The 17,686-nt window shown below is 37.3% G+C and overlaps 1 protein-coding gene across 1 annotated transcript in view; it reads left to right on the forward strand.

Moving 5' to 3' along the window:
• CFTR (CF transmembrane conductance regulator) overlaps window positions 1–10,513 on the forward strand; it is a 158,722-nt gene extending 148,209 nt beyond the window's left edge. The window contains exons 24-26 of the mRNA XM_032592502.1: window positions 6,459–6,631; window positions 7,237–7,342; window positions 8,809–10,513. Coding sequence (XP_032448393.1) covers window positions 6,459–6,631; window positions 7,237–7,342; window positions 8,809–9,009 — 480 coding nt within the window. The 3' untranslated portion in view covers window positions 9,010–10,513. The remainder of the gene's footprint in view (window positions 1–6,458; window positions 6,632–7,236; window positions 7,343–8,808) is intronic.
• The last annotated feature ends 7,173 nt before the right edge of the window (window positions 10,514–17,686 follow it).

The following is a 17,686-nucleotide window of genomic DNA, read 5'->3' on the forward strand; positions in this document are numbered from 1 at the left end:
CAGTGTTTCTAGTGCTTACAGTAGTGTTGCAATGTGGATGCTGGTCAATAAATATTGGTTGATTGAATGAATAAATGACTTCATTCATTTTTTGAATGAATGATTTGACTCATTTGTTTAAGTGGATAAACAAATGATTCACGTGTGATCTATCATGAAGATAGCTTTGTGATTAGTTTGCCATTAGTACAATGGCAACAGGTGTTGCCATTAACAATGAGCACCCTGGGGCGCCTGGGTGGCGCAGTCGGTTAAGCGTCCGACTTCAGCCAGGTCACGATCTCGCGGTCCGTGAGTTCGAGCCCCGCGTCAGGCTCTGGGCTGATGGCTCGGAGCCTGGAGCCTGTTTCCGATTCTGTGTCTCCCTCTCTCTCTGCCCCTCCCCCGTTCATGCTCTGTCTCTCTCTGTCCCAAAAATAAATAAAAAACGTTGAAAAAAAAATTTTAAAAAAACAATGAGCACCCTGAGCCTTGAGAAGTCTGAGGGGCTTGGTAGATGCTAGAACAGCTCCATCCTTTGACTTCTGGTTCACATGCTTTTACCGCAGCAAGCTTTCTTAGTAATCTATGGTCTAAGCAACACATCTGTTGGTTTTAGATGAAGGATCTTTGGTAATTGTTTGTTTGGTAGATAACTTATAAAATAGGTCCCTTCCTAACACATTGATAGTCAGGTAAGTTATTTTAAAGAGCAAACTAGGGGCTCTTGGGTGGTTCAGGTAGTTAAGCGTCTGACTCTTCATTTTGGCTCAGGTCATGATCTTCTGGTTCATGAGTTTGAGCCCTGCATCAGACGCTGTGCTGACAGTACAGAGCCTGCTTGGGATTCTCTCTCTCTCTCTCTCTCTCTCTCTCTCTCTCAATAAATAAATAAGTACATAAACAAACTTAAAAAAATTTAAAGAGCAGGCTAAATAGCAGAAACAGTGTCCTGAAAAACCTTCAGAGTAGCAAAAAAAAAAAAAGTGTCTAAAGGAGTTGAGAGGGTCTATTTTTACAACTGCCTGTGAATGGACTATGCAGTCCAACCACAATTTACTTTTCTGGGTTTTTTCCCCATGTTTTCTTGTCACAAGAGCAAGCTCTTGCTCCATAATAACATTCCAGAGAGCAATAGCAAAAGTCAACATTTTGAAGAGAATGTCTGGTCCTTTACAGACTCTAATAAATTTTTTTGTTTGATATGTCACAAGCCAATTTTTTTCTTTGTAAATACATATGATTGATCAACTCAACTAAATAAGGCTGGCAAATTCTTTTGTTGTAAAGTTCTTCATACCCACGAACTATTGATGCTTTTATTTATTTTTCATGCCAAGTTGGAATAAAAATAATTAGAAATGTTTAGATTCTAGTAAATCTTAATTTACCTTAGTTTGGATGGAGATAAGCTAAAATTTATATTTATTTTTAATCTACTGAAAAATAATTTGTGGTGTATATATAAATAACATATTAGGACTATATATGTATATATTAATGTATATACATGAACATATAAAGAATTCTGCTAAATCAGCAATTACCATTTCAACCTTTTTTTTCTCACAGCACTGTTTTTTTTTATTTTTTTTCAATATATGAAATTTATTGACAAATTGGTTTCCATACAACACCCAGTGCTCATCCCAAAAGGTGCCCTCCTCAATACCCATCACCCACCCTCCCCTCCCTCCCACCCCCCATCAACCCTCAGTTTGTTCTCAGTTTTTAACTGTCTCTTATGCTTGGGCTCTCTCCCACTCTAACCTCTTTTTTTTTTTTTTTCCTTCCCCTCCCCATGGGTTTCTGTGAAGTTTCTCAGGATCCACATAAGAGTGAAACCATATGGTATCTGTCTTTCTCTGTATGGCTTATTTCACTTAGCATCACACTCTCCAGTTCCATCCACGTTGCTACAAAGGGCTATATTTCATTCTTTCTCATTGCCACGTAGTACTCCATTGTGTATATAAACCACAATTTCTTTATCCATTCATCAGTTGATCTCACAGCACTTTGAACAGTAATTTCTCACTTACTATTTTTCTCCATATCTAGACTGTGAGTTTCTTCTTCAAGGCAGGGCCTAGTGTTATTCATCTTTGAATCCCCAGGTCTGCCATAGTACCCAGAATTTAATAAACCCTCATTAAAAGTCTATTAAAGAATGCATAACTGAGCAGTCATTTATATTCAAATAATCAGTAGGCTAATTTAAGCCATTCTTACCATCACATTAAGTTGGTTACACATAGAGTTATAATAATAACCTTGTGCTTTTTTTTTTTTTTTCAACGTTTATTTATTTTTGGGACAGAGAGAGACACAGCACGAACGGGGGAGGGGCAGAGAGAGAGGGAGACACAGAATCGGAAACAGGCTCCAGGCTCAGAGCCATCAGCCCAGAGCCTGATGCGGGGCTCGAACTCCCGGACCGCGAGATAGTGACCTAGCTGAAGTCGGACGCTTAACCGACTGCGCCACCCAGGCGCCCCAACCTTGTGGTTTTAAAAAACAATTATTAGTATGTCTTGCTTCCCATTTGCTCTCCAAAACCTATGACAATATCTGGCAGGAAATAGGTAATTGACATGTTCACTTACTTCAAAACCTAAAGTTTTACTAAGTCATGTTGATCTTTCTCTAGTGAATATGACTGAAGATTTTTTTTTTTACTATACTTGATTGTAAGTAAAACAGTGAGATAGGAATATTGCAAAATATACTCTAGCTTGCTCTGTCTCACTGTCTTTTATTTTTTGGAATTTTGTTCTCCAAATATTGACAGTGATAGATATTTAGGTACTTAGTTATTTACTTAAGAAATAGTTTCTGTTGAGAGAAAACACATGCAAAATATAATATAGTAAGGTGGCTTGGGAAATTAGTGTACGATTGGTGTGGATCTAGAGGGAGAATATTGTACATGCCACTACATTCTTACCAAAAGCTCAACCTCGTTATTAGAGGTATGATATAAATTAGTAGTATTGCAGTACTTCCTGCTAACTTACTTTCCAAGGCAACTTGCGAAGGCAAAATCTTACAAATTTTGATTTGTGGCATATCAAGCTAATCTTGTCATACCAGGGTAGTGTCTCAGTGACCAGGTCCATGTCCTTGGAATTTCCCAAGTTCTGACACAACTAATAGTGTGGATTAGGTACTTACCATGTGCCATGTTCTGTAGTAACCTTTTTCCACAAATTATCTCATTTAATCCTCAGTACAGTTCTTTGAAGTCTATCTTGTTAATTTCCTCATTTTTTTCAAGTGAGGTCAATGAGACTTACAGTAACACACCTGATACTATCAGTAAATGGGTGGTGAAGTGCAGATTCAAAGCCACTTTTGTTTGACTTCAGAGCTCCAATCTTTAATCAGTACTTTTATTTTTTTAGTTGAAGCATAATTGACATAGAACACTATTAGTTTCAAGCGTACAATGTAATGATTTGATAATTCTACGCAATGTGAAACGATCACCTCACTAAGTCTTGGTAACATCCGTCTAATCTGTGCTTTTCTTGGTGGTTAATTTGACTTAAAATTAAAAAAAAAATCCTTATCAGTGTTAAGAAACTTCTAATTTTAGAGGCACCCGGGTGGCTCAGTCATTTAAGCATCCAACTCTTGATTTTGGCTCAGGTCATGATCTTACAGTTTGTGAGATCTAGCTCCATGTCATCAGGCTCTATATGGAGCATGGAGTATGCTTAAGATTCTCACCTCGGCTTCCCTCTGCCCCTCCCCCACCTGCGCACATGCACTCTCTCTCAAAATAAATAAATAAATAAATAAATAAATAAATAAATAAAGAGGTTTTGGGGTCAGTTCAAACTAGGTTTAGATCTTATTTCAACCTGTTACAAAAAAGGAAATGTAATTTTATACTTTTATTTTGAAGGGATTTTATAGTTGTCAAGATGAGGAAAAAAAAAAAAAGCACACAGACAGGGGAAGTGTCTAGTCTACTATTGTACTCTATACCGGCAGGACAAAATCAGCTCTCATTCATTTATCACTTGTCATTTTTAAGTTTGGATTCACTTTTGCATTCATCAAAACTATGTTGGGTTGTTTTGTTTTGTTTTGGTTTGGTTTTGGTTTTTCTTTTTTTTTTTTTTTTGGCCAGCATTCTAGGAGCTCAGTACATATTTGTTGAACAAATGAATAAATGTATCAAGACTGACAGTGTGTCTCTACACTGTCCCCATTACCACAGGGGACACATAGAGCTAAAGAGCATAGAGGCAGTGTAACAGGGGAAACTTCCACAAATACTGTCATGGCTACATGCCTGACTATGTAAAGGATGATCAGGGATAGTCAGAAGGGTATGTCAGGGTGTAAAGGGAACTACAAGCTGTTTGGGGCCACTGGAAGCAGGGTGGAGGGGATTCGACTCTGGATGCCTTTTATGTCATGTGAGAGAGCTCAGCTTTATTCTGTCAGGAAGAGATTTCAAACAGAAATGAGAGGGTCAAATTTGTACTTTAGAAGGATCCCTGGGGTGTTTGTGTGGTCAGTTGACAAATCGAACCACTTGGGATTTATAGTGTAAAGCTTAAGAGATAATGAGGGCCACCACAATGGGGTTGGCAAGGAGAAGGATTTAAGAAATATTGGAAATATGTCCAGGGCTAGAGATAAAGATTTGAAAAATCATTAGTTTATCTGTGGTGGTTGATACCCTAAGAATAAATGGGTTCTCAGAAGGAGAGTTTAGAGAGTTAGGGGTAAGGAAGACTAATATTCAGAGGACAGGAAGAGGGAGAGCTGCCCACACAGGCTCCTAAGTGGTCATAGGTATGTGGTTTCTCATAAACCAAGGGATACATGTTCAAAGAAGAAAAAAGTTCTATGTTGTGAGGTAGTGGGGACAACAGATACACAGTAGTTTTTTTTTTTTTTTTTTGAGGTTTCTACAAAGGGGTAGATATGGGATTCTAGCTGAAGGAGAATCTGGAGGCAAGTAATGTAAGAGACATAGCAGGTTCCCAGGCTGAAGCCAAGTAAAAGCAAAAAGGCGAAGACAGAAAGAAAGGACACAGGTCCACCCAGTGTCTTTATTCACATTCTCAGATCCTTGGAGCTGAAAGTAATTTTACGTTTGAGTCTTCCAGGATATACCAGAGAACTCCCCCTTGTCTAATTAATATGTTTACATTCCCGACCATTACAGAAACTCTTTTCAAAATTAATAAATTCTTACAAAGTGAGATTGCTTTAATGAGAACCCAGTCAAGGAAAGAAGTGTCACCTGCAATACATCTCATGGGCGTACAGTTAATATTTGCTGATCAAACGTGGTGATATGGGCCATCTGTGAATTCATTGCTGAATTCAGGGATCTTTCCTAAAGCCATTATCCCATTCTGCCTGTATTATAATTAGTATTGTATCTTACTTCCCAATACTAAATCCCAGACTCCCCAAGAGTAGGGGGCAGTCATCATCCATGTATCTCTTGGCCCTCAAACACTCAGCAATATTTGGCAAAAAATAGGGGCACCTGGGTGGCTCAGTTGGTAGAGCGTCCAACTTTGGCTCAGGTCATGACCTCGCGGTCTGTGAGTTCGAGCCCCATGTCGGGCTCTGTGCTGACAGCTCTGAGCCTGGAGCTTGCTTTGGATTCTGTGTCTCCCTCTCTCTCTGTCCCTCTCTCTCTCAAAAATAAAATAAATGTTTAAAATAAAATAATATAAAAGAAAATAAAAGTTAATGCACATTTATCTGAATAATAACCAAGATGTCAATAATTTTTATCTTATTTGAAAAGAATTTGTTTCTATATCTTGTTCGCATTTTCACCTTATTATTTCCTATCTAGCTTGAAAAAATAAGCCACTGGCCCTAACACAACTCTCATATTCCACCTCAATATCTAAGCACCTTTAAATCTCTTAGTAATATACCACTATTGTACATCTTTTTACTTCATAGTTTCATCAATTTCTTAAAATCAGTTTTTATGAATTGAGGCAGCTCCCCAGTTGATTATTTTCTGCTAATTTTCATGCGCTATTATGACAAAGTAGAGAATGGAAAGTATAATAAAAGAATCTGTCATGATAGAGCAAATAACTGCGTTTAATACTATTATCTCTTCTAGCATGTATTCAATTGTGTTGTAATTATTTATGTATGTATTTATAGATCCTGAGCCTTGCAGGGGCCATGTGCCATTTATGATTTCTTCAACCCCTATGAGGAGTACCTGGCACATAATAAGCACTCACTGAAAACTTCCCAAATTAAGTACAGAGCTGAAACAAGTCATAGGCTTATCCTTTAGAGCCGCAAAGATTATATGTAGACTTTGGTTCAATCAAACCCAAACAGCAGGGGTGATGGGTGGTTGATATAAAATTTAAACTTTCAGACTGCCTTGTGTCTTTTTAGAATGTCAACCTCTCGAGTGTCTTTAACCTTGTGGTATCTGAATTATCCAATGTTTTCTCTCTTTTCTGCAGGTTGGACTCAGATCTGTGATAGAGCAATTTCCTGGGAAGCTCGATTTTGTCCTGGTGGATGGGGGTTATGTCCTAAGCCATGGCCACAAGCAGTTGATGTGCTTGGCCAGATCTGTTCTCAGTAAGGCAAAAATCTTGCTGCTTGATGAACCTAGTGCTCATTTGGATCCAATGTGAGTTTCAGAATTCCTGCCATTTAATCTTTGAGGCCTACTTCATACTGATACCGGTTCCCATTAGGCTGTCATGTCTGCAAGTGGAGGATCCCTCACTACATATGAAATGACTGCCCAGTGGAAAAGTCACTGTATGATGTGAGCACAAGTGCTTATATCCTGGTATAAGAGCCCTGTGTTCTCTTCTGAGTATAATTTTGGAATTTCATACAAACTCTCCCCCTTGTCAAAACATGATGAAATACTTAGTTACATAGGCATAATCTGATTCTTATGATTTTCCTTTATGTGCCATTTATATGGTAAGACTTTTTAGAGCACAAAAGAACCACTGGTGATTCCACATGATAATAAAATGTACTTATTTGTGAAATTTTCTTCAAAGTATCTGTCCTATTTATTTATGGAAACTTAGAATCTGCCCCATGGTTGGGAAGCTGATTGTGGCCAACTCTAAATCAGCATTATGTTAATAAAAGTATTCAAAGAAAGATAAGTAATTTAAAGAACTAAACTGATGGGACAGTGGGTATGTCATCAAGGATAAAGGCAGATTATGGACCTTCTGTGATGTTATATGTGTTGTTTTCTTTCTTTTCTAGAACATACCAAATCATTCGAAGAACCCTGAAACAAGCATTTGCAGATTGCACAGTAATCCTCTCTGAACACAGGATAGAAGCTATGTTGGAATGTCAACGATTTTTAGTGAGTGTTGACAACTTGCTTAAGATCTCATTTCTCCTTTATTTCTTGATAACAATATCTCATGTGGGACTTCCTGCAAATCACAACACAACAATGTACAAGTTCTTTCAAATACGTGTCACACAGCCATCCAGCTTTATTCCGAATAGTTGCATAATTTCTCACTTTGATTTGAGCTATGAGGTGAGGTTAGAATCCAGTAAATCTCAAATATCAGAATATTACTAGGTAACATTGATAAATTGAAACATCTGTACATTGAGTCCTTTATTTGGGGATCAAGTCATAATAAGGTCTAAGTCCTGATGCTTTTAATGACTAAATCTCCCTTGGATGGGGTCCAGGAGAGGCCTGGATTGCCTTGCAATCTGATGTGTGGTTTTAATGCAGTAGTGGAAAGACTCATTTTATTCTTCTCATCATTATTTGGAGCTCAGGTAAGTGCCTCTCCCAAACACCTTCTTACTGTGCTTTCAAAACTGTCACAGATTCTTTCAAGTCATGTTTACAAATTCCCTTGGGTTTAGTCACAAGGAAATTCTGAGGATGATGTATCACATCATTTCCATTAAGGCTTTTGAGGCTCCTGGAGGTAAATTCTTTTCTTACTGAAGGATTGTTATTACCATTATTATTACTAAGCTTCAAGTGACAAATTATGGGGCCGACCCACAGCCTCTTGCCCTGCCATGGTCAGGTTCAGGAGATTGGGTATAGCCTTTCTATCCTCTGGCCTTGCGTTTGCTCAACTTGAACATGTGAGGGAGGCATTTTAAACTCGCACAAATCCTGACCAATTTGGAATTGTTAAGCTTCAAGTCCCCTGTTGAAGAGGCTCAATTCTTTGTCATGCTGTGGACTTAACATTCTTTTTTTTTTTTTTTTTTGGTGTTTTTTTTTTTTTTAAAGTTTATTTTTGAGAGAGAGAGAGAAAGAGTGCAAGAGAGAGAGGGGCAGAGAGAAAGGGGAAGACACAGAATCTGAAGCAGGCTCCAGGCTCCAAGCTGTCAGCACAGAGCCTGATGCGGGGCTCGAACTCACTAACCGTGAGATCATGACCTGAGCAGAAGTCAGACACTTAACCGACTGAGCCACCCAGGCACCTCTACATTCATTTTTAAGGTCACATATGAGGATCTATCAAAGGTCTTTCTGGCTGAGCAAGCAATGTTAGTTCCTTTAAAGTTCTCTGAAGAAGCACAGTGCTCAGTACTATAGTAATTAAAAAACAAAAGTCTTCCAGCTGCTCAGTAGAAAATTATAGCTAATTTTCCAAAGGGAGAAGCTCAATAAAGCAAGAGGACTCAGCAATGAAAGGAGATATCTTTGACTGTTCAGACTGCCAGCCTGTGGACACTGTGTTTCCTTTTTGGCTTTTCTCTTCCTCTAAGCCTATACCAGTTTCTGCCCTTGCTCTGGTCCACCCTGCCTTCTGTTTGAGATCTCACTAACGGCCACTTCCATAGGTCATAGAGGAGAACAAGGTGCGGCAGTATGATTCCATCCAGAAGCTGCTGAGTGAGAAGAGCCTCTTCCGCCAGGCCATTGGCCCCTCAGAACGGCTCAGGTTCTTCCCCACCAGGAACTCCAGCAGGCACAAGTCTCGTTCCAAAATTGCTGCTCTGAAGGAGGAGACGGAAGAAGAAGTGCATGAAACAAGGCTTTAGAGAGCAGTGCAAATATTTGCATGGGATGTTTGCTTATGAAATTGGAGGAGAAAACATTTTCTGCCTCAGAAAACTACGATGTGTAATGTTTATCTTTAAAAGGAAAAATTTTGATAAGAGGAGTTAAGGATGCTCAGATGGGTCTGGATAAGTGGCTTCCTGGCAGTGGGCAAATTGTGTGAAAGGTACTCCAAATCCTTGAAGATTTACCACTTGTGTTTGCAAGCCAGATCTTCCTGAAAACTTTTTCCCTTTGGTAGTCATTGGAAAGGTGGCTATCAACATCAGCCAGCCTCATTGTTCAACTTACTGTTTAGTGAGACTTGCTAATTTGTATTATTGGAGAAGAACTGTAATCACACTATTTAGAGATATGATTAATTAATGGTAACTGGAAACTTTAGTGGCTTATGTAAGTTTATATCTCTTTTCCTGTACTCTCTCCAAGATATTTAAGAACACAACTATATTGTCTGTTAAATATTCAGACTGTTCTGTTTCCAAGCAAGTGTTAGAATACCCCAAGAGTCACACATCAGCTTGTCAAAATATACACCATGTTAACATCGAGGTATCAGGAGAGAGAACTTCCTGATTTGGGAAAGGGTTAATACCACTCACCGCTCTACCAAAAATCCAAATAACTCAGACAAAGTACATCCCTTACCTGGGAAAAGGGTTGCTATAGTCCAATGTAGCAGGATAATTCCCTTGATGTAGAAGTTGACATGACTTTTCCCAGCTTCCAGAAAGTAACAAGCTCATAAGACCTCTGAACAGAGGATGACTGGAAAAAAATGCTTTAAGGCAAATTGGTGCAGGAAAACCCTTCTTACCCCAGAAGCTCTGGGAAGAGAGTGTGCAGGCAGATAGGCTGTGGGTGCTGTGGGTAGATACACATGAAATTCAAAGATCTAGGTGTATGTAGGGCTATGCTGTATTGTTTAAGGCCGCATGCATTTCCTACTGTACAGACTGAGTGGGGCACATAATGGGAGACACATGGAAGAGGCAAGCAATTCATTTTATATGCTTCTGTTTTATAATTCTGTGATGCAAATAAAATTTTCTCTAGGAAATATTTATTTTAATATTTCAAACTCATATAAATGCCTGTATTTTAAAATGATTATATGAATTATATTTGTATTAAAAGAATTTTATATTTGAAATGTTGACTTTTATGGCGCTAGTTATTTTTTGTGATATTATGTTAAGACCGAAGGGAAAAAAAAAACCTTGGGGGATGTTGACCAGAGGCCATGAATTACCTTGATGGTGTAGAGAGAAGCATTAGGGCTCCCAAAGATTTGCACACCTCTATGATTCCCTGCCAACACACATGTTCCCTCTTAGAAGCTGTTCTGAAGAAAATGGTACCACAAAATCTGACCACTCCTGTCAAGAACACATGCCTTCCCAACTCCAAACTAACCGTTAAGATTGGATTCTATTTATTACTGTAAGAAAATACCATGTGCCAATAAAATCTGTATATTTGTGTGAAATTTAGCTGTTATCAGATGTGTTCACTAATCATGTCTCACTGATCTCTTCAGTCTCTAAGTATCATGGAACACAAAACATGACTCATTTATTTAAATACAGCTTCTTGAGGATCCCACATGAGTTAAGATACTCTTAAGAAACTTTTTTAAAACTGCTGTGACAGAAAACATGAATAGACACTTCTCTAAAGAAGACATCCAGATGGCCAACAGGCACAACATTGCTCCTCATCAGGGAAATACAAATCAAAACCACACTCAGATATCACCTCACGCCAGTCAGAGTGCCTAAATTGAACAAATCAGGAGACTATAGATGCTGGCGAGGATGTGGAGAAACAGGAAGCCTCTTGCACTGTTGGTGGGAATGCACACTGGTGCAGCCGCTCTGGAAAACAGTGTGGAGGTTCCTCAAAAAATTAAAAATAGATCTACCCTATGACCCAGTAGTAGCACTAATAGGAATTTACCCAAGGGATACAGGAGTGCTGATGCATAGGGGCACTTGCACCCCAATGTTTATAGCAGCACTTTCAACAATATCCAAATTATGGAAAGAGACTAAATGTCCATCCACTGATAAATGGATAAAGAAATTGTGGTTTATATACACAATGGAATACTACGTGGCCATGAGAAAGAATGAAATATGGCCTTTTGTAGCAACGTGGATGGAACTGGAGAGTGTTATGCTAAGTGAAATAAGTCATGCAGAGAAAGACAGATACCATATGTTTTCACTCATGTGGATCATGAGAAACTTAACAGAAGACCATGGGGGAGGGGAAGGAAAAAAAAAAAAAGGTTAAAGAGGGAGGGAGCCAAACCATAAGAGACTATTAAAAACTGAGAACAAACTGAGGGTTGATGGGGGGTGGGGGAGGGAGAGGAGGGTGGGTGATGAGCATTGAGGAGGGCACCTGTTGGGATGAGCACTGGGTGTTGTATGGAAACCAATGTGACAATAAATTTCCTATAAAAAAAAAATAAAACTGCTGTGAAATATACATAACCTAAACTCGACCTTCTTTAAGTGCATAATTCTGTGGCCTTAAATACATTCACATTGTTGTATAGCTATCATCACCCTCCATCCACAGAATGTGTTTCATCTTGCAAAACTGAAACTCTGTAGCCATTAAAATCCTATTCTTCCCTCCTCCTAGCCCCAGGCAATCACCATTCCATGTTCTATCATTGTGAATGTGACTAAGTACCTCATCTGAGTAGAATCTTATGATATTTGCTCTTTTGTGACTGGATTATTACACTTATCATGGCTTCAAGGCTCATCATGTTGTAGCATATGTCAGAGTTTTCTTACTTTTTAAAGCTGAGTAATATTCCATTGTATGTATACACCACATTTTGTTTATTCATTTGTCAATTTAGATTGTCTCCACCTTTTGACTATGTTGAATAATACTTTTATGTACATGGGTGTACAAATATCTTCTTGTGTCCCTGCTTTCATGAGTTAGGATACATTTGAGGTTATTTTTGTTTTAAAGTTGAGGCTATTTAATAGAAAAAAAGAGGTATATTCTGCTAAGGACCATTTATTTATTTGAAAGCTTTTTCAAATAGTGGTAGCTATCTGATGGCTCTTAATGAGCAAATCTCAGCAAGGGAAATAGTGTTTCAAGGATTTTTAAAAAATGTTTATTTATTTTGAGAGAGAGAGTCGGGGAAGGAGGGGCAGAGACAGAGAGAGAGAGAGAGAGAGAGGGAGGGAGAGAGAAAATCCCAAGCAGATTCTGCACTGTTAGTGCACAGCCTGACATGAGATCATGACCTGAGCACAAATCAAGAGTTGGACACTTCACCTTTTAGCCACCCAGGAGCCCCAAGGGAAATAGTAATTTTTTAAAGAATTTTTCTAATGTTTATTTATTCTTTAGAAAGAGAGAGGGAGCACAAGCGGGGAAGGGCAGAGTGAGATGGAGACACAGAATCTGAAACAGGCTCCTGGCTCTGAGCTGTCAGCACAGAGCCCGACATGGGGCTCAAACTCACAAACCATGAGATCATGACCTGAGCCAAAGTCAGATGTTCAACCGACTGAGCCACCCAGGTGCCCCTAGGAAATACTATTTGTACACTAGAAGCTAAGTGGCTTTTCTTTGTTTAAATCCCAGCTTTTAGTTGATGAGGTTTCTCTGGTACTCCTTTCTTCTTGGAAGAATTTCATCATAAAAGATGCAGGTACCGGCATGTGGTAGATAGACAGTAGACCCCTACTAAGTCCTCTAACTCTGTCCTTATTTGGAGAGGTTTGTGTTTATATATGACCCCAAGAAGAGTCTCAGAGCACGGTCTATTCAAATCATTCTAGTTCTTTTTTTATTATTAAACCTTATTTTTAGGGAAGTTTTAGTTTACAGCAAAATTGAGCAGAAAGTACAGAGTCCCAGTAAACCTCCTGCACCCCCATACATACAGCCTTCCCCACTATCAATATTCCACATCAGAGTGATACACTTTTACAATCAGCATATCATTTTCACCCAAACTCCATGGTTTACATTAAGTTTCACTCTTGGCGAGCCCTCATTTATCTGCTCCTTCCCCCTACTCCCAGGTAACAACTGATTTTTTACTATTTCCATAGTTTTGCCTTTTCTAGAATGCCACATAGTTGCAATCATACAGTATGTAGTCTTTTCAGATTGGCTACTCTTACTTAGTAATACACATTTAAATTTCCTCTTTAAGACATGGAAGCCAAGCCTTTTCATGGCTTGATATCTCATTTCATTTTAGTACAGAATAATATTCCATTATCTGGATGTTTATTTATCCATTTACCTACTGAAGGACATCTTGGTTGCCTCCAAGTTTTGGCAGTATGAATAAAGCTGCTATAAACATTCTTGTGAAGATTTTCATGTGGACAAAAGTTTTCAACTCCTTTGGGTAAATGCTAGGGAGCTTAGGGTAAGAGTATGTATGTTTAGTTTTGTAAGAAGCTATCAAACTGTCTTCCAAAGTTTCCACCAGCAATGGAGGAGAGTTCCCATTCCTCTGCCACCTCCCCAGCATTTTGCATTGTCAGTGTTTGGGAATGTGATCATTCTAGTATAGTTGTGTAGCAGTATCTCATTGTTGCTTTAATTTGCTTTTCCCTGATGACATATGCTGCTGAATGTCTTTTCATATGCTAATTTTCCATTTGTATATCTTCTTTGGTGGAATGTCTGTTGAGGTCTTCTGTGCATTTTTTAAATTGGTTTATTTTCTTATTGCTGGGTTTGCAGAGCTCTTTTGTATATTTTGGATAATGGTCTTTTCACATGGGTCTTTTGCAAATATTTATTCCTAGTCTATAGCGTGACTTTTTATTCTCTTGACATTGTCTTTTGCAGAGCAGAAGTTTTTACTTTAAATGAAGTCCACCTTATCAATTTTTCTTTCACAGGTTGTACCTTTGGTGTTGTATCTAAAAAGTCATCTTCATACCCAAGGTCATCTAGGTTTTTTACCATGTTATCTTCTACAAATTTTATAGATCTGCATTTTACATTTAGGTCTGTGATCCATTTTGAGATAATTTTTGTGAAGAGTGTAAGGTCTGTGTCTAGATTAATTTTTAACACGAAGATGTCCAGGTGTTCTAGGATGATTTATTGGAAAAAAAAACCTATCTTTTCTCCATCGTATTGCTTTTCCTCATTGTCACAGGTAAGTTGACTATATTTATGTAGGTCTAGTTCCAGGCTCTCTATTCTGTTCCACCAAATTATTAGTGTATTCTTTTGACAATACTATACTCTTGATTGCTGTTGCTTTATAGAATATCTTGAAGTTGAGTAGTGCCAGTTCTTGGACTTTATTCTTCTCCTTTATTATTGAGTTGGGTATTCTGGGTCTTTTTTTTCTCCATATAACTTTTAGAATCAGTTTGTTAATATCCACAAAATAACTTGCTGGATGTTTACTGGGATTGTGTTGAAACTATAAATCAAGTTGGAAGGAAACACATCTTGACAATATGGAGTCTTCCTATCCATGAATATGGATCTCCCTGTATTTAGTTGTTTTTAAATTTATTTCATAAAAGTTTTCTTCAAAGTTTATTATAGTTTCCTCATATATAGATCTTATGTATATTTTGGCAGATTTATAACTATTTCATTTTTGGAGGGGTGCTAATGTAACTGGCATTGTGTTTTTAATTTCTAATTCCACTTGTTTATTGCTCAAACAGGGAAAATGATTGATTTTTGGATATTAACCTTGTATCCTGCATCCTTGCTATTATCATTAAATTAAATTAAATTAAATTAAATTAAATTAAATTAAAAAGTTTCAAGAAAGTTTTTTTTTCAATTTTGAATTTTCTACATATATGATCATGTCATCTGCAAAGGAAGACAGTTTTATTTCTTCCTTTCCAATCTGTATACCTTTTATTTCCTTTTCTTGTCTTGTTTAATAGCTAGGACTTCTAGTAGGATGCTGAAAGCAGTGGAAAGGGGGACATCTTTGACTTGTTCTTGATCTTAATGGAAAAGCTAAGTTTGTCACCATTAAGTATATTAGCTATAGGGCTTTTGTAGATCAAGTTGAGACTTTCTTCTCTATTCCTACATTACGGAGGGTTTTTATCAGAAATTGGTGTTGGATTTTGTCAAATGCCTTATCTTTTTAAAGTTTATTTACTTATTTTTAGTAATCTCTACACCCAATGTGGGGCTGGAACTCACAACCTCGAGATCAAGAGCCACATGCTCTTTAGACTGAGCCAGACAGGTGCCCCTCAAATGCTTTTTTGGCATCTACTGATATAATCGTGTGATTTTTTTTTCTTATTTGGCCTGTAATTGTGGTAGATTACAAAAAAAATAAATTAATTGATTTTCAAATGCTGAATCAGCCTTGTGTACCTAGGATTAGTCCCACTTGGTGGTGGTGTATAATTCTTTTTATACATTGCTGGACTAGACTCGCTAATATTTTGTTGACCATTTTGCTTCTATGTTCTTGAGAGATAGTGACCTATAGTTTAAGTATTAAGGTAATGCTGGTTTCAAAGAATGACTTAGAAGGTATCCCCTCTGTTTGTATCTCCTGAAAGAAATTGTAGAGAATTAGTAGGATTTCTTCCTTAAGTGTTTGGTAGAATTTACCATGAACTCATCTGGGCCTGGTGTTTTCTATTTCAGAAAGTCATTAATTATTGTTTTAATTTGTTTAATAGGCTTATTTAGATCAGCTATTCTTTTTTTCTTTTTGTGTGTTTTTGCAGATTGTATCTTTCAAGGTTTATTTCACCTAGGTTTTCAAATGGATGGACATAGAGTTTTCCATAGTATTCTTTTATTATCATTTTAATGTCCATGGAATCAGTAGTGATTTCCCCTCTTTCATTTCTGATATTAGTAATTTATGTCCTCTGTTATTTTCTTAGCATGGCTAGAGGCTTATCTATTTTTTAAGTTTTTTTTATGTTTATTCACTTTTGAGAGACAGAGACAGAGTGAGATCATGGGAAGGGTAGAGAGAGAGGAAGACACAGAATCCAAGGCAGGCTCCAGGCTCCAGGCTCTGAGCTGTCAGCACAGAGCCCAACATGGGGCTTGAACCTACAAACCATGAGATCATGACCTGAACCAAAGTCAGACACTTAACCAACTGAGCCACCCAGGCTCCCTGAGGCTTGTCTATTTTATTGATCTTTTCAAAGAACGAGTCTTTTGTTTTGTTGATTATGTTTATTAATCTCCTATTTTCAGTTTCATTAATTTCTGCTTTAATTTTAATTATTTACTTTCTTCCACCTAATTTAGATTTAATATGCTCTTCTTTTTTGGTTTTCTAAGGCGGAAGCTTAGATAACTAAGTTTAGATCTTTCTTCTTTTCTAGTATAGTCATTCAATGTTATACATTTCCACCTAAGCACTACTTTTGCTTCATGCCACAAATTTTGATAAGTTTTTTATGTTTATATAGTTCAAGATATTTTTTATTTATGTTGAGATTTCTTCTTTGACTCATATATTATTTAGAAATGTCATGTTTAATCTCCAAGTATTCTGGGATTTTCCAGCTATATTTTGTTGTTGATTTCTAGTTTAATTCCATTGTGGTCTGACAACATGTAATTTCTATTCTTTTTAATTTGTTAAGGTGTTTTCTGGCCCAGAATATGTTCTATCTCAGTGAATGTTCTATGTAAGGTTGAGGTTCTATTTTGCTGTTGTTGGATGAAGTAGTCTATAGATTCAATTATATCCAGTTGATTAATGGTACTGTTAAGTTCTATGTCCTTACTGATTTCCTATCTGCTGAATCTGTTATTTATTTTAGAGGGGTAGTAACAAGCCTCCAACTATAATAGTAGATTCATCTATCGCAGTTTCTCCTTAAGTTCCATCAGTTTTGCTACATGTATTTTGGGTGTACATATGCCTCTGTTGTTAGGCACACATGCATTAATGAGTATTATGGCTTCTTAGAACATTAACCACTTTATGATTATATGATGCCCCTCTTTATGCCTAATAACTTGCCTTGCTCTGAAGTTAGTTCCGTCTGAAATTAATACAGATGCCCTCACTTTCTTTTGATTAAGGTTACTGTGTTATATATAACTTTCTTCATACCCATATTTTTAATCTGTGTTTCTTTATATTAAAAGTAGGTTTATGGGAGCATCTGGCTGACTCAGGGTTGTAGAGCATGCAGCTCTTGATCTCGGGGTTGTAAGCACAACATTGAGTGTAGAGATTACTTAAAAATTAAGTCTTTATTTTTTGTAGATAACATATAATAGGGCCTTATTTTTTATATTCCCTCTCACAACCTGTATCTTTTAATCAGTGTTTTTAGACCATTAAAATGTACAATGATTACTGATATAGTTCAATTAATATCTACTGTATTTGTTAGTATTTTCTATTGACTATTTTTTACTTTCTCATTTTTTCCTCCCCTTTGTGGCTTTGAGGATTTTGTATGATTTCATTTTCTCTCCTTAGCATATCAATTGTATTTTTTTTCTTGCTTTTCTTTTAGTGATTGCAATATATGTTTACAACTAATCCAAGTCCCTTTTAATAACACTCTACCATTGCATTGGTAGTGCAAGCACTTCATAATAACAAAATATTACTAATTTACCTCTCTTGTTCCCTGTATCATTGCTGTCATTCATTTCATTTCATTT

This window comes from Lynx canadensis, chromosome A2, assembly GCF_007474595.2.
Source record: "Lynx canadensis isolate LIC74 chromosome A2, mLynCan4.pri.v2, whole genome shotgun sequence".
In the NCBI taxonomy this organism is placed as follows: Eukaryota; Metazoa; Chordata; class Mammalia; order Carnivora; family Felidae; genus Lynx; species Lynx canadensis.